The 23,347-nt window shown below is 43.5% G+C and overlaps 1 protein-coding gene across 2 annotated transcripts in view; it reads left to right on the forward strand.

Moving 5' to 3' along the window:
• The window catches only part of Fam20b (FAM20B glycosaminoglycan xylosylkinase), a 38,092-nt gene extending 15,209 nt beyond the window's left edge, over positions 1–22,883 (forward strand). For both annotated transcript variants that reach the window (XM_041662354.1, XM_041662355.1), the window contains exons 3-8: positions 4,281–4,367; positions 9,573–9,682; positions 14,476–14,647; positions 16,580–16,771; positions 17,254–17,313; positions 19,309–22,883. In XM_041662354.1, coding sequence (XP_041518288.1) covers positions 4,281–4,367; positions 9,573–9,682; positions 14,476–14,647; positions 16,580–16,771; positions 17,254–17,313; positions 19,309–19,540 — 853 coding nt within the window. In that variant the 3' untranslated portion in view covers positions 19,541–22,883. The remainder of the gene's footprint in view (positions 1–4,280; positions 4,368–9,572; positions 9,683–14,475; positions 14,648–16,579; positions 16,772–17,253; positions 17,314–19,308) is intronic.
• The last annotated feature ends 464 nt before the right edge of the window (positions 22,884–23,347 follow it).

A 23,347-nucleotide genomic window follows, 5' to 3' on the forward strand; every position in this document is an offset into this window, starting at 1 on the left:
GCCTGGATTAAAGGCCTGTGCCACTATGCCTGACCCCCTCATGTATCTCTGTGCGCCTCAGTTTTATGTGCCTCAGACAGTCCATCCTCTACAGCCTAATAACAGAGGACCCCAAAGTCTGGCCTTCTGCCTGTGCTCACTCAGCCTTATTCTCCCTTCAGTCTTTATTTCAGGCTTGGCGGAGCCCAACTCTTTCCTACCCCAGCCCCAGAGCAGTCTCTTCTACCCAGCACTGTGTACAACTCAGGTGGAAGTGTTGCCTCCTTCAGTTACTGCACACACTGGTGTGTGTTCTGACTCCAGACCTTGTCACATATAAGCGAGAATGGGTGTGGGTTGAGGTACTCACAGAAACTCATTCTAGACCTTGAACACTCAACAGAGTCCTATTCTTACCTCTAGGAACTCAAAAGCTACACATAGCCCTGCTGTAGTGAAAATTCATTTCCGTGCACAGACTCGGCTGTCCTTCACTAGGATAGGAGTGATTTTATTGGCGGTTACCGTATGAATTCTGCTGCTCTGCAGTGACTTAAGATGGATCATTCCTTGTTTCGAGGAGAATCTTAGTCAAGACATACACCTTTCTTTACTCTCCTCTGTGGTCTTAGCTTCCTGGAGGCGGGTTCATGCCCTCCTTTCAGGGTTGGGAGTTATGTTCAGGTAGGTGACATATGTAAGGTTACAGTGTAATACCTTGGTTTATGTTTTTACTGCATTAGAAAAGTCCTCCTCCTCCCCCAATTTAGTGTATCCATTCTAGAAGTAGATTGATTTTTACAGGCAATAGCTGCAGTTATATTGGAAAAGGCCATAAAGCAGGAACCTAAGGTTAGATCAACGTGAATGAATGATCTTAGTGCATACTAAAAAGGCCTTTGAAGATTACAGGTGAGGAAAATGAGATTCAGAATCCCAACTTTTCATATTTCACAGTTAAAACATGAGCAAAGAATTCAGACGTTGGGGCTTGGAAGATGACTCAATTGTTAAGTTTGATTCTCAAAATCCACATAGAGAACATCAGGCATAGGGTGGGGTGGGGTTCAGTGGGTAAAGTGCTTGCTCTGCAAGCATGAGAGCCTGAGCTGGATCCCTAGCATCTGCATGGAAAGCCAAGAGTGGTGACAGCAATCCTGGTACTGTGGGGGTAGGGACAGGTGGCTCCCCAGGGCTTGCTAGCTCAGACTAGCCGTTTTCGTCAGTGTTCTACTACAGTGAAGAGACACCATGACCAAAGCAACTCTTAAAAAAGAAAGCTTTTATTTGGGAGCTTGCTTACAGTCTCAGAGACTGGCAGAGAGCATGGTGTCAGGCAGGCATGGTGCTGGAGAAGTAGCTAAGAGTTACATCCCAATCCACAAGCAGAGGGAAACAGAGAGACAGACAGACAGGTCCTGGCCTGGGCTTTTGAAATGTCAAAGCCTACCCTCAGTGGCATACTTTCCACAGTAAGGCCATACTGACTTCAACAAGGCCACACCTCCTAATCCTTATAATCCTTTCCAATAGTACCACTCCCTGAGTCTATGGGGACCATTCTTACTCAAACTGCCACACTAGGTAAAGCAGTAAGCTTCAGGTTCAGTAAGAGACTGTGTCTCAAAAATAATAAGGTAGGATGCAGTAGAAGAAAGATATCCCTGCATCAGCCTCTGGCTTCCACACACACTCATACAGGCAAGCGTGTGTGTGTGTGTGTGTGTGTGTGTGTGTGTGTGTGTGTGTGAGAGAGAGAGAGAGAGAGAGACAGAGAGAGAGACAGAGACAGAGAGACAGAGACAGAGAGAGACAGAGATCTTAGTACTGGGGTGTAAACTTAGTACTGGGGAAGCAGAGTTAGGGGGATCCCTAGGGCCCACTGACCAACCAATAAGTTCTATGTCAACAAAAAAATGATTTAAAAAAAAGTTAGATGGGGGCTGGAGAGATGGCTCAGCAGTTAAGAGCACTGAACTGCCTTTCTAGAGGTCCTGAGTTCAATTCCCAGCAACCACGTGGGGTCTGATGCCCTCTTCTGGCATACATGCAGATAGAGCACTCACAAATAAAATACATAGATAAATAAAAGTTGAAAAGAAAAAGAAGTTAGGTTGTACCCCATTCATCTTCTAGCTTCCATGGACATGTACACACATATGCATAAACATACAAATTTGTGTACATACACAAAACACGCAAACGAACAGCACAGATTCTGACCTGACTCCAGTGTGGTTCCTTCACTTTGACTCTTCTACCTCTTTGCTCTCATTTACCCTCAGAGTTCCTAGATGCCTCTAGGTTCATGCACTTCACTCTAAGCAGCCTTTGGCTATATTGGAAAGGTCGGTAATGCATCAGCAGAAGGAGTACTGGACTATGCCGAGGTCCTGAAATGTATTCAAGGACTGTTTCCCCAGCTGTATGGCACCTACACCGGTGGTAGAGGGAGAAGTGCTTGTTAGGTGTCAGCTCCTGCTGAGTGGTATTTTTTAAATGACAATTTAAAGCCAGCCTGTATAAACCTAAGAAGCCTTATACTTGTCCAAGTAATGACTTGTACTTGGAACTTTAATGCATGGCATGTGGATCAGGCTGAGAAGAAACTGATGCCACCAAGATGCACGACTGCCTTCTCATAGGTCTTCTTCATCATTTGCCTTGAAAATATGTGTTTCACTTTGTATTCTAAGGTCATTGAAGGTCATTACCCTTTATAGTTCCATTTTCCACTCAATGATTGCTGTTTCAGCGTCAGAAATCCTATGTTCAGTGGGACTGCTCTTTACTTGAGTTTCAGCTTCTCTTTCACAGATTCCTTCCAAAGCCCTATAGGTCCTCTTTGGTTCAGGAGTGCAGGTGAGTTCAATAGTTTTTCCTTCCCAGTTAACAAGTTTAAATTGTGTCTTTAAAAATGACTCATTGCCGGGCGGTGGTGGCGCACGCCTTTAATCCCAGCACTCGGGAGGCAGAGGCAGGCGGATCTCTGTGAGTTCGAGACCAGCCTGGTCTACAAGAGCTAGTTCCAGGACAGGCTCCAAAACCACAGAGAAACCCTGTCTCGAAAAACCAAAAAAATAAAAAATAAAATAAAATAAAAATGACTCATTGGGGCTAGAGAGATGGCTCATCGGTTAAGAGCACTGCCTGCCCTTCCAAAGGTTCTGAGTTCAATTCCCAGCAACCACATGGAGGCTCACAACCATCTGTAATGAGATCTGGTGCCCTCTTCTGGCCTCCAGGCATATATGCAGGCAGAGTACTGAGACTACTGTATACATAATAAATCTAACAAACAAAAATAAATAAATAAATAAATATGACTCGTTGAGCTGGGCAGTGGTGGTAGCACACACCTTTATTCCCAGCATTCAGGAAGCAGAGGCAGGCTGACTTCTGAGTGTTCCAGGGTGGCCAGGGCTACACAGAGAAATCCTGTCTCGAAAAACCTAAAAAAAAAAAAAAATGTAATGCATGTGGCATAAAGTCATCAGAATGCTGTTTGAGATAAAAGAGACCTTAGAATTTCCTTCAGTGCAGTCCCTGGTCTTACAGATAGATAAGGGATCTCTAGAGACAGAACAGAAAGGTTTTGCTCAAGGCTGTCCTATCACTACCAGTCCTGGATAAACTTGAAAAAAGAACAGGGATGGTTATTCAGACTGCTGTACGCACCTTTGCCTTCTCTTTAACAAAACTGAGATGTCAGGTAGAGCTTCCCCAAGAAATTTAGACTTCTATAGTCCTTACAGTAGGCATTCTGGTAAGCAAAGGTATTCTTTGGTTTTTCAGTTACATTAGTAAGCATTTTTAAAGACATTTATTAAGCTGATAGAAATACAAAGATGATTCTTTCTTTTCAGAAACTCATCTTGTGGTTGTTGTGCTTAAACTACACTGGCTGGGTGGTGGTGGCACATGCCTTTAACCCCAGCACTGGGGAGGCAGATGCAGGCAGATTTCAGAGTTCGAGGTCAGCCTGGAGAATCACACAGAAACCCAGTCTTGAAAAACCAAAAAAGAAAACAAAAACAAACAAACAAAAACCCCACTACACTAGCAGACATTTTTAGAAGTAAATGTAATGTCATCCATGTTTTATTCAAAGAATGATTGCTGAGGTAACAACAGTGTTAGGTTTTCGTCTAGACTCACTCTTCATCTGCCAGCCATTTGTGTTGACAGAGAGGAGTGTGGAACAGATCAGGCCTGCTGAAAAGTGTGTTTTCTACCTTGTGCTGTCACTTCCAGCACTTATGGAACTCATATCTATATCTGTGCTCCCATCCCCTTTGCAGCTATAGCAGAGACTATGTGGTAGAGGGGGAGCCCTACGCTGGTTATGACAGACACAATGCAGAGGTGGCAGCCTTCCACCTAGACAGGTATGTGCAATCTCTTACATTTCCTTTTCGTCATCTCTTCCAGAGAGAACTTGTGTATTTCCCCAAGAAGTGAGTGATGGGGGAGCGGGAAGAGGGGAGTGTGGGGGAACTGTGGTAGGTATGTGAAATGGAAATTGATGTAGCAATAATGTGGGCGTGTTCCCTGTTTATAACTTATGAATTAGTGCCATTGTGAAAACCTAAAATTTGGGTGCTGTCAGAAAACTGCAATAAATCTTTAAGACAGTGTGTGTGTGTGTGTGTGTGTGTGTGTGTGTGTTTTGCTTGCATATATGTCTGTGCATCACATGTGTATCTAGTGCCCAGTGAGGCCAGAAGAGGGCATTGACGTCCCAGGAACTGGAGTTACAGATGGTTATGGGCTGCTGTGGGGATGCTGGGAACCAAATCTAGATCTTCTGCAAGAGCAGTAGGTGTTCCTAGCCAGAGCCTTCTGTCCAGCCAACAGGGTTAAATATTTTTAATCCCAGATTTTTACTTCCTATTACTTCACTTCGTTCTTGGCATGCTTTATGTCATCATGGTTGAAGATATTAATAAGTAAATAAAATGTCAGGGTGAAATCAGAAGTTTGAGTTCAAATCTCTGTATTGAATTGGTCGTTAATTGGGCCTCCTAGCCTTGCTGTTTTGTTTCTGTTGTAAGGAATACTGACTCATACCTGAAAATACATACATGGAATTTAGAATGTGTTTTGATATTTTTTATACAAAATATATACACCTTCAAAAGAAACAACAAAATCACCATGAATTATCATATATAACCAGCACTTAGTTGTGACACACACCTATACTCGCTATAGAGAGGAGACAAAGACATGAAGACTGGGAGTTCAAGACTGGTTTGGGTGCATAGTGAGATTAAACCAACCTCTGTATAGCAAGATGTTGTCTCAGAAAACAGGATACAGGGCCCTCTAGAAAGAGTGATACTGCTTTTACAGGCACCCATTAGCCACGCTCTGGCATCCCAGTTCCTACTCACAGGTACTCTTTCAGTCTGCCATGGTGACAAACACTACAAGACATGATTGTGGGCTTGGGCAGGAGGTGACTCAGGTAGAGCATTTGCCTATAGGAAACCCCATGAATTGACAACAGAAGAAAAAGAAGCTTTTAAAAAGCATACAAGGAAATCAGAAAAGGCAAATTTTTGTCTTTTTCTGGACTAGGAAGAATTTCTCCTATTTTTTCACACACACATTGTAGTGGAATATGGTTCTCACCAACGCAGAAGACTGGGGCTGGAGCTTTGTAGTTAAGAGTATTTGTTGCTCCTCCTGAGGACCTGGGTTCAATTCCCAGTTCCCATACAACCATTCCCAGTTTCAGGAAATCCAGCAGGCATGCAAATTGTGTACATACATGCAGGTAAAACATCCATTATATAAAGTAAAATAAAGTATTTTAAAAAAGAACAAGCAGAATTGAACATGTGGTGCACTCCTGTAATTCCTGAGGTTAGACAGCTACGGGAGGAGAAGCAGGAGTTTGAGAATAGCCTAGGCTACTGTTTAAAAAAGACTAAAATGGATAAATAAATACTGTAAGTAGTTAAGAAAATAATTGCAGTTACGAGTGCTAATAAATATGAGACAGTTTTCTTGTCACTAGCAATATTTAAAAATCCCAGCACCCGGGAGGCAGAGGCAGGCGGATCTTTGTGAGTTCGAGGCCAGCCTGGTCTACAAGAGCTAGTTCCAGGACAGGAACCAAAGAGCTAAGGAGAAATCCTGTCTCGAAAATCAAAAAAAAAAAAAAATCCCTTTGAAGGGCTGGAAAGATGGCTCAGTGGTTAAGAGCACTGCTTGCTCTTCCAAAGGTCCTGAGTTCAATTCCCAGCAACCACATGGTGGCTCACAACCATCTGTAATGAGATCTGGTGCCCTCTTCTGGCCTGCAGGCATACATGCAAGCAGAATACTGAGAATACTGTATACGCAATAAATAAATAAATCTTAAAAAAAAAATCCCTTTGAAGCCATAGCTCACTGTTTTCACCTGCTGAAATGACAAAGTTTTTTTTAAGGATAATGTTTTATTGTTAGTAATATATTGAATTCATATGCTGCTAAAAGCATTGTTAATATTGTTTTGTATCAGAAAGCTTACTGTTCAAAGCGTTTGAATGAATAACTATCTTTTAGTGCATATATCTAAGATATTTCTAAGAAGTACTATGAAAATGAAAAAGAAAAAATTATATAGATACGTATTGTACTAGCATTTTTTGGTAGAAAAACTTGATAAGAACTTAGTAACTCTAGATAGGGAAAAATTAAATGAGTGTTTTTAATACTATTTATATTTGCAGTCTTTTAAAGGAACTACATGCAGGGTTGGATACGTCCAACTCCTCATTTAACGGCAGACTAGAATTAGACTGTCCAAACCTGAAAAGAGCCTTACTTCCTCACTTCTGGATCACTATACCCAGCATAGTAAATTTCATCAGTGTAATGTATGTAGAGCAATATATCATTATTTTATTTTGTTACCCCCTCCCCCCATTATTGGCAAAATACATCCTTTCATAAAATTAGTTTGTTAAGTAGTGAAGTATTCTCTATATAGGTATGGTTACTATTAAGCCAGGTGTGATGGCTTATTCCTGTAATCCGAGCCCTTGAGAGGCTGAGACAAGAGAATTGCCTGGAATTCACAGGTAGCCTGGGCTACAGTGAGATCCTGTTTAGAAAGAAAGAAGATAAGCCAAATGCATGTGATGTTTATACATACCTGTGTGTTTATGCAACTATGAGAGAAAATGCTATTACAAAATGTCAGTTGCTAGGCTTGAGAGTTAGGATGATCTTAGTTTCAAGTTCTGAACCTCTAAATTTTCTTTAGGGGATGTTTTTTGTTTCTTTTTTGTTTTTGTTTTTGACCAGGAAATGTCATTTTAAAAGGAAATAATAGGTGTGGTGGTGTACAACTTTAGTCCCAACTCTTGGAAATCAAAGGCTCTCTGAGTTTGAAGCCACAGTGGTCTACCTAGTGGTTCTAGGTTAGCCAAGGTTGCATAGTAAGACTCTGTCTCAAAAAGCAACAGAGCACCCTGGTATGCCGTGTGACTGGCAGGGAGAGGACTCAACCAAGAGCTGCCTGGGGACTCTAGCATCAGACCATGATACAGCAACAGCTCCACGTTGTGCCATACATATGGCTGGGGCACGATTCAACCAAGTGCTGCCCGGAGCCTATGGTACGGGACAGTCAGACACTGTGATGGTAAAGTAGTACAGGGTGGGGAGGTGGAAAAGAGAGTGGTGGAGTGGTTCATGGTTTGGGGAGAGAGGCAGGTCTGAAGGAGCGACTGTGGTGAGAAACAGGCTAATGGGAATGACCTGCTTGCCACCGGAGTCCAAAGTGATGTCCAGCCTGGCTATTGCCAAGGGCCAATCTTGGTCTGAGGCCCTGACAATGTCTTGATGTCTGTGGCTCCTATCATCACTGAAGGCCATGCAGAGGCCTATGGTCTGGGGGCCAGGTAGGTGTCCAAAGGCCATGCCGATCTGGGTAGCCTGCTCTGCAACCTGAGCCCATGGTGACATTCGGACCCAGGCTGCTGCTGAGGGTCATGCCTGGGTCTGTGGTCCTACCACAGCCAGGCTCTGTTGATGGCACATGGTACCACCAAAGGCCACATAGATTTCCAAGGTCTAGGTCACAACCTGTGACTATGTTGGTGTCCAAGGGCTGTGCTGCCATCAGGTCATGCTGAGTTGAGTGACCAGTACTGTTGACTGGGACCAGGGTATCATCCAGGCCAGGGCTACTACTGAGGGCCATGTCTGGGTCTGTGGCCCTACAGCAGCCAGGGTCTGAGCTGATGTCCATAGCTCCTGAGACCATTAAAGGCCATGTTAGTGCCAGCGGTCTGGGCTGTCACTTAGGACCATAGTGACATCTGAGCCTAGGCTGTGGCCTAGGATCATGTCTGAGTCTGTGGTCCTAGCCCAGCCAGGCCCTTGTTGCCACCAAAGGCCACAACCCTTGGGCATGCACTTCACCTGGGCAGCGCACTAGAGCTAATCCAGTTGTCAGGGACATGAGAACAGCAGAGTTGACCCCATCCCCCCTTGTCTACCATGTGGTGGCATAGGTGAGAGAAAAATGACCTCCCCTTCTGACTCCTTGCTACCCATGGTGGGTGAGAGGGCTAGCTCTGGGATCATGAGAGGTGGAAAACTATACTTGTCCCTTCCCAGCTGCAGCACAGTAGAGCTAACCCTGTTGTTAGGACTTAAAGATACTGGTGAGCCAGCCCTGAGGGCCCACCCCAACATCCACCTCATCTAGGATCTATTGGAGTAGTAGAAGGGGATGAACCTACAGATCCAAAACTACAGGATCCCCAAGACACAGGATGACAGGATATCCAAGAGGAGCCCTAGTGAGAGGCCAGAGGCTTTGAACCAGAGCAACTCATTGCAAGGAACACTCGCAAGTAAAGGTGAAAGGACTGAAGGGTTAATGGTGTTAATCAACAGGCCACACTACAGCTTTCACAATGAGATCTTTCTCCTTTCTTTGTTTGGTTTGTTTGGTGTTTGGTTTTTTCTTTTAAATTTTGGAGGAAAGTTGCAGGAGCAGAAAGGTAGATGAGGGGACAGGGAATTGAGTGGAATAGGATGCATGATGTGGAATCCAAAAAGAATAAAAGTAGAAAAAACTAAACAAAACAAAAAACAACAAAGAAAATAAAAACAAAGTAAGTATTTTCTAGTGTTAGAGACCTGCAAATATGTCCTTATTTAAACTGTCCTTTAGGTGTGTTGTTTTGGTCACTTTGCAGTTTGTCAAAGTTTTATCAAAGCTTTGAACTCATCTGAGTTTAAGCATGGTATTTTCTTATGCGTTGTTAGCATGTATTTCTAGTTCTGATTATGAAAAGTTTCTGCCAGAAACAGGGTACTGTGATAAGCCCCATTTCCCGTCCCCTAGGCGTAACAGTTTGACATTTTGCCTAATTGGCCCACTACTTTTTTTGCTGAACTGTTGAATAATGTCCATCTTGATAAACTCATGAACATATGTACCTCTAAAAACCGAGATTAGCTCACCTACCTACCACCTCCAAAACTTTGTATCTTTAATGGGATTGACCATGAGTTTTGAGACTTAACTTAAAATACCTCCCCAAAGATTTCTCTCTTCTCTCTTAAACCTTCAAAACTAGGATTCTGGGTTTCCGCCGAGCTCCCTTGGTGGTTGGCAGATATGTTAATCTGAGGACGGAGATCAAGCCTGTGGCCACGGAGCAGCTGCTGAGCACCTTCCTAACTGTAGGTAAGAGATGATGGAGGATGTTTAGATAGGGGCATGACCAGCAAGTTAGATAATGGGCACCATTGAACAACCTAGATGCATCTCTTTCATACTTAAAGAACTCACAGAGTGTGAAAACCTGCTTTCTTGTTAGTGTAGGAATTAGGTCTAATGGTGAGAATGGGAAATGAGAATTTTCCCCTAATATACACTTCTTAAAGAAGTGAGTCATTTACCAATAGTGAAAGTGGTAACTGTTTCGCTTGATCTTCTAGCTAACTCTCAAATGCAAGATTTGTCCTAAATTGATACTGTCTGCATATCATTGTCCTGGTTTTGGTTTGGTTTGGTTGGTTTGGTTGGTTTTTTTCTGAGACAGGGTTTCTCTGTATAATAGTCCTGGCTGTCCTAGAACTCACTTTGTAGACCAGGCTGGCCTTGAACTAACGGGAGACACACCTGCCTCTGCCTCCCAAGTACTGAGATTAAAGGCTTATGCAGCCACTGCCCAGTGGTTAATTTTTGTACATGTGTTCTCCCGAGAAGTGGGGAAGCCAGAGGCTAGGGAGATGGCTTAACCAGTAAAGTGCTTGCTATGCAAACTTGAGGACCTGAGTTTGGATCCCCATACTCGTGTAAAAATCCAGATATGGAAGGAGTACCTGTAATTCCAGTGCTGTGAAAACGGAGACAGGCAGATCCTTGGAGCTAATTACTCACCCAGTGTAATCAAACTGGTATTAGGCTCCAGGTGCAGTGAGAGACCCAGTCTTAAAAAGTAAGGTGGAGAGCAATTGGGGAAGCTTGCCTGAAGATTAAAGAGTAAAACAGCCCTGCTGGTCAGTCTTTTACATACCAGGCAGTGGTGACACACACCTTTAATCCCAGTAGCCACACTGTTTTGCCATAGAAACCGGGCGGCAGTTATGCACGCCCTTAATCCCAGCCCTAGAGAGGACTATAAAACGGGAGGAGACAGCTCTCACACACAGTCTCATTCTGAGATTCCAAGATCACCATTTTGGTTTGAGGTAGAGGTAAGAGCCAGTGGCTGACTGTTTTGCTTTTCTGATCTTCAGGTTGAACCCCAATATCTGTCTCTGGGTTTTTACTAGTCATGTTACAGCTTTCTTGTTTCCATGTGTGTGCCCCTCTGAATAAACATATACACACACTGCATTTGGGCCACTGCTCTTCCTCCAAGGATTAGTTTATAAATCATGGACCTAGGTATGGCTCCCCTGGCCCTGGTTCCCATTATCCTACCGTGATGCAGGGGATCGCCTCAGTCTTGTTCTCATTGGGAGCACAGTAAAACAGGAAGAATTTAGAGGTTCTGTGTTCTCTTGTCTTGGCCTCTTAGTAGTGACTTTTTTGTTGATTCAGTGCTCTGCTACATGGCATAAATATTGAAACAGACATTGAAAAATGAAAATGAACTTTATCTGGCTTTTTACTAGAATGAATAGGATTATATTTGAAAATGAGGTGAAGCAATGCCTATCTAAGAAAAAAATCTACAATATAATCCAATATGGAAAACTGATTCTTTTAGACAAGGTGGCAGGAAATTCTAATGTTATGGTTTCTATTGTCATAATTCATTGAAATGCTAAATTTCAGATAGAGGTTAGTGAAAATAAAGTTGTGATTTCATTTCTATCCAGTTCGCTCCACTAGCCCTGAGATAACACTGATCTAGACTAGGACAGAAGATGGACAAGGGATCAGGAATACAGGAGGAGTATGAACTCAGGGGAAGGTGTGGATGGGTTCAGCACTGAGGAGAGAAAGTAGTAAGAACAGGGTCACTGAAGGGCCTAGGCATCATGCTCAGGTTGAGACTTCCCTTGGGCATTGGGAAGCTGTTTAGAGATTCAGAACATGAAGTAATCATATTTGAATTTAGAAAGCTAATTTCGGCAGTATTGTAGAGGGTGAATAGTGATGGGGAGAAGGAGAAGATGAGAGCCCTGGCGGACTGTAGAAGTGGTTTCAAGAGACAGAACTAGGATAAGGATGAGGTACAGTGGTGAACTGGAATATGAACAGCGAGATGAACGTCTCAGTCGGAGGAGCAATAAGCAGGGAGGAAAACTTAGGAATGACTCCACATTTCTAGATTGGATAATCGAGTGAATACAGAAGCAGTTAACTAAGGGTGTGTGGATAAGAATACTGTGCAGAAAGAAGTGATGCTAACAGAGAAAAGGCCGAGATGGAAACCTAGATCTGATAGCTCACCCGAGCAGAGTGAGGAGAACTTCAGTGGTCAGAAAAGCAGTTTCCAGAGTCGAGCATGTCCAGGAAGTGGTCAGAGGCCAGAGGCTGGGCTCACCGAGTGTAATGGAGACACAGAAGTCAGGAAGGCAGTTAGTCATTATTATTCAAAGTGGTAGATGCTGTTTTGATTGTCTAAGCATTGACATAGGCATGTTTCCTTTTCACCATCTGACAGTGGAGGAACGAGCATGCTTGGAGACTGTAATCACATGCTCAGCATCGTGCAGCTTCTTACTGAAATAGCTTCTGTTTCAGGGGCTGGGACTATAGCTCATGAGAGCACTGACTAGGCTGTGTGTGCAGCTTGAATTTTAGTGAATATAGTCACATTACTCTCATAGACAATTAATTTACCTTACCTGTAGCAATATATGAGAGTTGTGCCCCACCCCCTGCACTATCATTAATAATGCAGCCTGAGCCAGGCAATGGTGGTGTACACTTTTAATCCCAGCACTCAGGAGGCAGAGGCAGGTGGTTCTATTGAGTTTTGAGGTCAGCCTGGTCTACAAAGTAAGTTCCAGGACTACACAGAGAAGCCCTGTCTCAAAACAAAAACATCAATAATAATAATAATGTATCCTGAAACTTTTTGGGTTTTTTTTTTGTTTGTTTCATATGTAACATCTGTTATTTGTTTAAGAGCCATTTGTATTTTCTGTCAACTATCTTTTGTGTGCACATGTGTTTGTGGAGGCTAGAGGGCAGCTTGGCTGCTGTTTCTCAGGCATATCTTCCTTGTGTTGTTTTTGAGACAGGGTATAGATGGAAATTTCTGTCCCATCTGGTTCCAACAGCCGTTTAGTCCCAAATTAACACACAGAAGCTTATATTAATTATAAACTGTTTGACCTATTGCTCAGGCTTATTACTAACTAGCTCTTACAACTTAACCCATAATTCTTTTTTTAACCCATAATTCTTATCTATGTTTAGCCATGCATCTTGGGACCTTTGCTCCGTAAGGCATTCTCGTCTTACTTCCTCTGTATCTGGCTTGCAACTGCATTTCTGCCTTTCCTCTAATCTGGTCACCTGCCTATACTTTCTGCCTGTCTGCTGGCCAGTCAGTGTTTTGTTAAATCAGTACAAGTACATCTTTACAGTGTGTAAGAGCATTATCCCACAACTACACAGTCTTTCCCTGACACGGAGCTCCCCAACTGGGCTGGCTTCCTAGCAAAGCCTAGAGATCTACTTCTTTCCACTTGCTTTTATTTCTCAGGTCAAGCAAAGTATGTACTACACAGAACCTACTCAATTATAGCACACCCCCAAAGCTGTTATATCACCCTCTCTACCTTAATATCTCTCTATCTCTCTATCTCTCTGCTGGCCTGGAACTCAGAGAAACACCTGCCTTTGGCTCTTGTGCTGGGATTAAAGGCATGCACTATCACTACCCAGCAACTTTAAGATTATACATTTAACTTGATTACATTGAAAATACTAACATTTTAGACTAGAAATAGACAAAGACTATTTTAAATGTCATAAGGAGTAAAGAACTGTGAAAATGATCCTAAAATAAGAGCAAAGAGAAAGAGCCTCATGTCCTTGGAATGGTGTCATTCTCTGAGCCCTTCCTTACAGCTGGTGATGTCAGTATAGTCCAGACACATCAGTATCTTCCCTGACTCAGCCCTGGAGGCAGCTACTTGTTCAATGAGTGCCCCCCTCCTTTACTATAGTATCAAAATGGTCTTTAGAAAGTGATAGGTGAAGCTGGGTCTTGTAGTATAAGCTTTAATTCCAGGTGTTTGTGGGGTTGAGGCAGGAAGCCTTGTAAGTTCAAGGCCTGCCTCAAAACGAGGACTGGGTATATACATCAGTGCTAGAGTACTTGCCTGGTGTATATGAGGCTCTATCACCACAAGAAGAAAGGGAGAAGAACAGGGAACCAATGTTTAAGTAAGTCCTGGATCTCATTGCTTCTAGGTTCTGTTGAAGGGCATAGTAGGAAATACAGGTTTATATGCACAGGCACAAATGCGCATACACACATCTGTGCCATTATCTCTGGGTGTGTATTAAAACTAGTATCTGATTCTAATTCATGGCAGGGTTTACTCTGACCATCTTTTCTTCCTTCTCCATCTGTGAGGAACCTAGTTCCCATTATCCTCAGTGTATTTGCCTACCTGTTCCTGCTCCCCCATATGTGACCAGACTCTCTCCTCTGGGTACTTTGGCCAAAACCTCAGCTTTGATAAAGAACACGAAGACATTGTTTCCATTAATTCTTTTGAGTTGAGAGCAAATCTGTGATGGAGGCTCACTTCTGGGAGAGAGGCTGGGTATAAGGAGACACAGGAAGATTTGCTTTCTAGTATATAGCATTTCATTCATTGGAGATTGTTTTATGCTGTCTGCTCTTTTTACCTATATAGGAAAACATGCATGAAATGGACTAACATCAGGATTTTAATTTTCGTGTTGCCTGTTTACTTAGCTGTTTGATCTTGTTTGGGGGAGAATTTGGGTTCTTAATTTTCTTCCTTAAGTATATCTGACTCATTTCTGCCCTGCAGGGAACAATACATGTTTCTATGGGAAGTGCTATTACTGTCGAGAAACAGAGCCAGCGTGTGCTGATGGAGACATGATGGAGGGATCCATCACACTGTGGCTTCCAGATGTGTGGCCTCTACAGAAACATCGACACCCATGGGGCAGGACTTACCGAGAAGGCAAATTGGCTAGGTAAAGGCTCCTGTGTGCCTGACTTAATTCTTTGCTGTACCGCTCCAGTTGCCCTTCCTGAATAGGAGCCAGCCATCTGTCCAGGAGGAAAAAGAACTGTGAATTGGGGCAGACCTGCTAGGTTGGTCCCATCCCTGTTTTCAGCCATCTTTCTATCACTAAGAAGAGGAAAGATAAATTTTGGCTCACAGTTTGAGAAGTTCAGTCCATAATCACTTGACCATAGTCCTTTGGGCTTCTGGTGGCATAGTACCTCATTGGCAGAAGCATGTGGTGACAGAGGCTGCTTATCTCATTGCTTCCAGAAAGTAAAGACAAGAGAAAAGGCCAGGAGCAATCCCTGTAGGCAGGGACTCCCTGGAATATCCCCATTATTTATTTCTTCAAGGAAATGTTCCCAATGACTTAACTTCCATCACACCTAAAGCTCCTGAAGGTTCCACGAGCTGAACCAGGGCTTGTAGTACATGATCTTTAGGGGACATTTAAAATATAAACCATGGGGCCCTGGAGAGGTAGCTCAGGGGACAAGAGCACTTGCTGATCTTGCAGAGGAGCTGAATTTGATTTCCAGCTCTCACATTTGGGGCTCATGAATACCTGTAACTTCAGCTTCAGGGATCAAGGGCCTTTTCTGGCCTCTACCAACAACTGTATGCATGTGGTATACTTACACACACACACAAATAAAAATAAAATAAATATTTTGGTTTTGTTTTTAAATAGAAGCCATAGATAGTATTGGCTTTACTCTCACCACTTTATACATCATGCTCTTGGACTGTACAGAACGCCAGTCCTGTCTGTACAACCTCTCAGGACACCTTTGGAATCTCAGTGTATGCCTGCAACACTAGCGTCACTTGGATGATAACAAGGTCTGGCACTATTTTGAGCTTATCCAGTGGATAAGTGGATCACAGTGGCCTCTTTGGTATCTTGATGGTTGAACACAGAGGTTTAGCCTGGGATGGACAGAGTCTTGCAGGTTCCTGAGATGCCTCCAGCTACTTTCTTTTTTTTTCTTTTATTTTTTTTTTTTTTTTTATTTTTAATGGTGCTAGTTTTTTCAGCAAGCGTACCCTTCTTGCCTTGAACTTTATATGTACTTCTTTCCTGGTTCAACTACAAGCTTTTTAGAGCTTTCTGCCCTGCATTTTGATTCCACTTCTCACAGTAAATATGGCGAAAAGCAGCCAGTAATTCTCACTCTGCTGCCTTGAAATTGCCTCTACCATATAAGCCTTTGTAGAGAGTTTCAGGGTAAGTACAAAACATAGATTTTCTTGAGAATGTAACATAAGCTTCTAGTCTACTTCCCAGTGAAGTCCCTGTTCCATCTCAAATCTGTCAGTACAGCTTTGACTAACTGTATTCCTACCAGAACCTCCCAGAAATTTGTGTTTCCAGCATTCTCTGCTTTCCTTAGCTTGCTTCTCTAAACTTTTCTAACTTTGCAAACCAATTCCAAAGACCTTTGAATCTCGCTGTCAGAGATAGTCACAACAATGAACCTATCTTGGTGCCAATTTTCTTCATTAACTTTCCGTCACTAGCAAAATGCCGAATGTTTTAAAAGAAGAAAGGTTCTTTTGGCTCACAGTTTCTAAAGTTTTAGCCCAGCTTGGTTTGCTCTCTTGTGTTGAGACTTATGGTCATACAGTATCAAGGCAGCACATACGCTACGGAGAAAAGCTGTTCTCCTCATGGTGGCTAGGAAGCAGACAATGAGAAGGAAGGCCAGGGTAGCCAGATCCTCCTTCTAGGCTTGCTCTCAACTGCTCAGCTTCCTACCACAAGGTCCCACCTCCTAATAACATCACAGCTGGCAACCAAACTTAGCATGTGGCTTTTGTAGGACTCTTAGGAGCTAAACTCTATAGTCAGGTGTAGCTGGCACTCAGTAACCCTTGTGACGCTGCTTGTCTCCAGGTGGGAATACGATGAGAGCTACTGCGATGCTGTGAAGAAAACGTCCCCCTATGACTCAGGCCCACGCCTCTTGGACATCATTGACACCGCTGTCTTTGATTACTTGATTGGCAATGCCGACCGCCATCACTATGAAAGCTTTCAAGATGATGAAGGCGCTAGCATGCTTATTCTTCTTGATAATGCCAAAAGGTATAGCAGGACTGTGTTGTTGGTGTCTGTGTGAAAGAGTACATTCTCTAGGGTAGGTCACCTTTCAAATACACATGCTGCCATAAATCAACTTGTAGGAATGAAATGCATATTTCAGTTCATGGTTTCAGAGGTTTGTTGGCTTCATTGCTTTTGGGCCTGTGATGAGGCAGAATCATCACGTCTGGGAGCACATTTAGAGCAAAGCTGCTGGCCTAAAAAGCTTGTAGTTGAACCAGGAAAGAAGTACATCTTGGTCCTTGTTACATGAGTTTGTTTGCTGTTTGATACTTTAGTTCAGACTGTTAATGATCCTGTGTCTAATTAGTGATGCCTGGCTTATTTTTAATTTAAATTATTTAAGCTGTTGGAGCATGAAATTATCTAGGATCACAGTTGGGTTTTTACAGCATATGTTCTTACTTTGATGCTGAAGGGAGCAAACACTTGCACCTAATTCACTGTCTTAATTTAATTTTCAGCTTTGGGAACCCCTCGCTGGATGAGAGAAGCATTCTTGCCCCTCTCTATCAGTGTTGCATGTAAGTAATGCCCAGCAGGTGTGTCTGCTGCATTGCTTCCTTCAGGTTCAGGTCCAGTCCATCCGTTTCCTTGACCTTAAAACATCCTGGTTGCTTTTTCTACATCTACAGCCCAGACCTGTACACCCCGACAGAGCTGAGGGGAGCGCAGAGGCGGCTCACCCAAAGCTCAGAATTTGTTTTGAGTTTGTAGTATCTAAGTCATGTGTGTGTGTTTGGCTTCTTATCCCTACCACCTACTAAAAATAATCTAGTTTGGCTTTAACCCCAGCACCTAGAGCGCAAAAGCGGGTGGATCTCTGTGAATTTGAGGCTACCTGGTCTACATAGTGAGTTCCAGGCCATCCAGGCTACAGACTAAACCAATCTCAAAAAAAAAAAAAAAAAAATTAATAGTTTTTTTAAAAAATCTGTTAGAAACTGTATTCTCAGTTGCTACATCTGGTTTACCATTTGGTTTCAAGTCCTGCCCCCTGGAGTTTATATATCTTAGTTTGAAATTATCTAATCCAAAAATAACTTCCTCTATGTATTTAATATGTGATTTAAATATATTAGAGAATAAAGAAATTGAGAAGTAGATCAAGAAAATGAAGTAAAGTCTGCCCTAGGAGCTCATGCTTCTGGTCCCTGCTCCTGGACTGATTTTGAAGTTTGCACATCAAGAACCAGCAGGATTTGCCTCATTTGTCTGTGAAAGCAGATCTGGGAAAACCCTAGTACTAGTCAGCCCGGAAACATAGCCCCTGCAGCTTTGCCTTTATTCTCTTTTTCCCTTGTCTGTCTCTCTGGTTTCCAGTACTAGGACTACATCCAGGTCTTGTGCCTACTAAGCAAGTATTTTACCGCTGAGCTACACTCCACCCTTACTCTCCGCACACACAAACTTCTGCTGTTGTATGTGTGCAAGTATGTGTGTAGGCTAGAGGACAGTCTTGGTGCCATCCTCAGGAACTGTCCACCTTGCCCCCTTTTTTTGAGACAAGGTCTTTCATTGCCCTTTCAATTTGTGTCTGTGTGTCTGTGTCTCTGCCTGTGGGACTCTGTGTTCTTGAATGCAGTGCCCGCAGAAGCCAGAAGAAGGCACAGGGTCCCCTGGAGCTGGAGTTACAGGCAACTGTGAACAGCTCAGAGTGGGTTTTGGAAACTGAACGCAGGTCCTCTCCAAGAGCAATAAATGTTCTTAAGTGCTGAGCCATCTCCATTCCCAAGAAAGTAGATTCCCCCCCCCCCCCACGCACACACAGTGGTAGTGATGGTGGAGTTTTGAGACAGGGTTTTTAGGTGTAACCCTGGCTGTCCTGGAACTCACTCTGTAGACCAGTCTGACCTCGAACTCACTGAGAACCACCTACCTCTGCCTCCTGAGTGCTGGGATTAAAGGTGTCCGCCATCATCTCTTGGCAAAAGAAAAGATATTCTTAGAGTAAATATTTTTCTATTATTAATGGTAGAATTTTTTAAATCCAGAAATATTTGAATAATAAAGTTACAATCACCCCTGAGCATGTGTGATAACTCCTGTGACATAGTGAAGTTCGCTCTAATCCTGTAGTTTCATCACTGATCATGCAGGTTAGTTTCCCTACAAACAGGCAGTGAGTTTTTCTCACTGACTTTCTCAGCTCTAATGTAGTTGTCATGGACATTTCCCCATGCCACTCAGTTGTCAAACTTTTTAATGGCTGCATGGTATTCCCTGATGTGTCAGCCATAATCTGAAGTATGTCTCACTTGGTAGACATTTAGATTGCTTCAGTTCTCTCCTTACTGTAGTGAATGCCTACACATCTTTGTACAAATCTCTAATTACTCCCCAAATGTACAGCATGGCAGTGCGGCTTACTTCTAATACAGAGCTTAAGTCTAAAATAGAAGTGGTACTTTTTTTAGTTGAAATATTTTACATGATTTTAAATGCCTTCCCTACTACCCAAGCTTTACTGAGTGTGATGGAAGAATGTTCTGTAACTTCTTTAAAACTCTGTCCTCCAGCATTCGAGTCTCAACCTGGAATAGACTCAACTACCTAAAGAACGGAGTGCTAAAGTCTGCCTTAAAATCTGCCATGGCCCACGACCCCATCTCCCCTGTGCTCTCTGATCCACACTTGGACACTGTAGACCAGCGGCTCCTCAATGTCCTTGCCACTGTCAAGCAGTGCACTGACCAGTTTGGGATGGACACGGTGCTGGTGGAAGACAGGATGCCACTCTCCCACTTGTAACCCACAACGTGAAACAAGTGAAACTGGTTTTTACGAAGATAGAGAAACAGCACAATCAATTCCAAATGGCATGTGAGGGCCTGGAAGTGGCCAGCAGCGGGTTCTGGTGGTAGAAGACAGGGCAGCCCTGGGAGTGCCTGGTGTTTTCTGCAGTGTTGTCGTGGAAGCTTGTCTGCAGAATCACCTGGAGTCCTCGGCAGTTGACCCTTCAAGCAGCAAGCACCAGGTCTGGTCAGTCTTATTCCCACTCCAAAGGACAAGCAGGTGTGGCACTGGCTAAGGAATTGGTTCGAGAGTGTGTATGTCTACGGTGAACTTTGCCGTCCTTTCTCTACATCCATGGATTCTGTAGATCACTTTGCAGTTCCTTGTGTCTTAAAAACAAAACAAAAAAGGCAGAACTAGTCAGACTGGAAAATATACTGTTCCTCCATAGTGGCATCAAAAAAATAGCACAGTCTGATGGAGGGGGAGAAGGGCAGGATGATGTTGGGGCTCTTAGCTATTGAGTGCTGTGGATTTGACATCTCAGGGAAGAGAAGAGGGAGGGGCTTACTCTGTAGAACCAGGAAGATGATTGGCTTATTGAAAAGCAGCTTCCCCTGAGTTTAGGTTCTTGGATATGTCCAAAGCAAACACTCATCCCCAAGTCTGTTCAAATAACCAGAATTATCTCTGGAGGAAATATGATTACAACCCAAGCATGGTCCCCTATGAACACTGATTTACTTCCACGTCCACCTTTTGCCCAAAGTAGCAGAACAAGATGAAGTAATTCAAGTTAGGTGCCTGTGATCCCTTCATCCTCAGTTTTCCTCCCCCCCCCCCCTTTTCTTGCATCAGCATTATTTATTTTGAAGGATACTATAGGCTCTCACTCTAGCCCATGCTGGTCTGGAACTTAATATGTAACCCAGGCTGGCTCTGAACTGGCAGCAATCCTCCTGCCTCAGCCTTCCACGTGCTAGGATTATAAGTATGAACAAGCATGCCCAGCTCTCCTTTCTCTTTTCAGGTGTGAGGCATTTAAGCAGTGATGCTGCTGTTTCTAGGAGGTGGTGGCTTGTCTGTGCCTTCTTATGCGAATGCGCCCTGCTAGTAGCTGGCTGGAGCTCGAGACGGGGGTCCAGTAGGTAGCGGAGTGAAAAATGATAAGCCTTCTGAGCCTTGAAACTGAGGAGACTATCACAAAGAGCCTCAATATTTTTGGTTCATATCAAATCCAAATTCTATTCTTCAAACCTCATTTGGTGTAGTAGAATTCTTCCATCTCCTTGAAGTTGAGGTTTAGTTCTGTATTCTAGCAAAGTCATTTCACATGTAAGCAGCTGTGGTAAATTCCAGGACTAGGGACATGTCCACACTCCGAGAGCTGTGTGTTCCCTCCGCCTCTTGTGTGGTTCTGGACTTCTGTCAAGACCAGCCTTCCAGTGCTCTCCTTGACATTCAGTGCCAGCCATGGAGCCTGGCTTGAGGCAGCTACCTTCCGAGGGTAAGACCCCAGGTTTCTCATGGTGAAACCTAGTAACCTATAACAACTTTTAAAAGGCGTGGAGTTAGGAACATTTGCACATTTTATGTGCATTTTGAGGTAGATTAAGGAATAGGCTGCGTTTTTTAAAACTCGGATATTGAACTTAATAAAACAAATATTAGCACAAAACACTGTAATAGTGTTAGCAAAAGGAGGTATTGAGTCCAGTTTCCAGGCCACTTGCAGATTCACAGTTGAATTTGAGATTAGTGTGGTTAGCACTTGTGAAAGTGGGAGCCAACAGATGGCTGCAGTCAGCCCTCCCCTCAGTGTTGACTGGGCTGTGGGTCAGCACTCTGTCCACTGGTGCAGTGAGTGACAAGGATCCTCACTTGTAACGTCGAAGGCACGAGATTCTTCTGAGGAAAAGAGCAGGCAGAAAAGCTGCTCTGATAAAAAATTAGAGAAAAGCCATTGGCACTTTTTTTCACACTCACGGCATTAGGAGGTGCTCAGACCCACAGTGGATAGTTAGGATTGAGCCCAACAGTGGCGAGACACAGCAGTTAGAATATAAACCTGTGTTCTAAGGTGGGGTTGGGTTAGGTAGGAAAGGTATATTTGGGTGAATCTTGGCATGATGGGTGGGGCTGTGGACCAGCCATAGGCTTCTAGCCCCAAATTTATAGACACAAAGTTCTGTTGGGGGAAATAAGACAGATACATTTTTCAAAGGTGTTGTGACTCTGGCCTCTTCTGGGGTCATTTTAGCATTAGGACTGTCATAATCAAGTCACCAGAGGATTTTGTCAGTTCTAGAGCGCATTTGCCAACCGACCATCTGCAGAACAAGCCAGAACCCATTGCTGGCTCCTCGTTTGCTCCCACCTCTTTAGTTGCAAAGGGAAATTTGGATATAGAATTTATATTCCCAAAACTGTCCCTTAGTCTCGGGCTGCATTGTGCTTTGGGGAGGACTATAAGTAAGTCTCTTTCAAAACAGTAGACTCCAGTGTGCTGGAGACGAATGGTATTTTTAAGGTATGTTTACCTGTTTGCACTTAGGGTTAAGTGTCAAACTAAATTTTAGGAAGAAAATGGAAGAATTCAGGTACCTTTATTAAATTCTTTTAGCAGAGTGAACCCTGACAGCTTCTCTATTTTCCCAGTGCTGGGGACAGCATTGTCATCCAAAGGCTTCATGTTTTCTTTCAGACACTCACACTTTGGCTTTCCCTCTCCATGCACCACATTCCTTCAGCCTCCCTTCTCACCCCTCCCTGGGTCCCTCTGATCAGCAGATGACCTTCTCTTATGATCATAGGACAGCTGCTGTCAGAAGCCCCCTTGTGCAGCCTGGGATCCGGGCTCAGCACAGGTGGGTAGAGGTGTTGAGGGTAATGTGGCCGTGTGTGCATTCTGCCAAGGAAAATAGATTTACTTTGACACAAGGAAATACTGACATTGAGAAAGGACTTGGCTGGTAAAGATTAGCATGTTCATCAGAGTCTGCTGAGCCAGGTGACCTGACTGGGAAACGTGCTCCCTGGGGAGGCTGGCTTTTCTCCCCTCTAGTTCTCTAGTCTGGGTGGTGAGTGGGGCTGGGTACTGCACTGTCACAGTGTTTAGGAGCTAAGGTGATCCTCATAAACTATTGGGGGAAGCTGGGAATAACTTACTGGGAAGCTAATTTATTTGTCTAAAGGGTGGTGTAGGTATCATTGCCCTCTTGTTTGATCTGCCTAGAATTTCCTCTTGGAGCTGTTGTGCAGACAGAGGTTGTACTTGGTAAGACACCAAACAAATTTCTAATGTGTTCTATGGGTTTCAATCTGAAAAAAAATAAAGATTTTAATATATATTATTGTATCATGTTTTCCTATTAATACTTTTTTTTCCCCTGGTGATTCCTACTCCATTTTTCTACCTGTTCTAAGGGAAAATGTTACATCTTTTGCCTCTACTTAAACTTTCTTAGGGATTGTTTCATAGGGCTTCCTGGATATTTAGTTAGCTCCTTTGTCGAAGCTTCTTGTGAGGTGAAATCCCGAGTAGAACTTGGCAGAACAGTGTGCTACAAGCAGGAAGAAAAAGCTGGTTCCCTTGATCAGAATTCTTAGGACATCCAGAATTTTCATTTTTGACATGGAAATCCACTGTCTAAACCAGAGGTATGGTACATAAGTGTGCGAGCTCTTGTTGTATTTGGACCTCGCACATGGACATGTGTTCCTTCCTGACTCGCCATGTTCAGATCCTGTTAGTTTTCTATCGCTGTGATAAACACCATGGCCAAGGCCCATGATGGTGGACTGAAGGCAGAGCAAACTCGA

Source organism: Microtus oregoni, unplaced genomic scaffold (assembly GCF_018167655.1).
Source record: "Microtus oregoni isolate MIOR12 unplaced genomic scaffold, Mior012 000013F_ref0000133, whole genome shotgun sequence".
NCBI lineage: Eukaryota > Metazoa > Chordata > Mammalia > Rodentia > Cricetidae > Microtus > Microtus oregoni.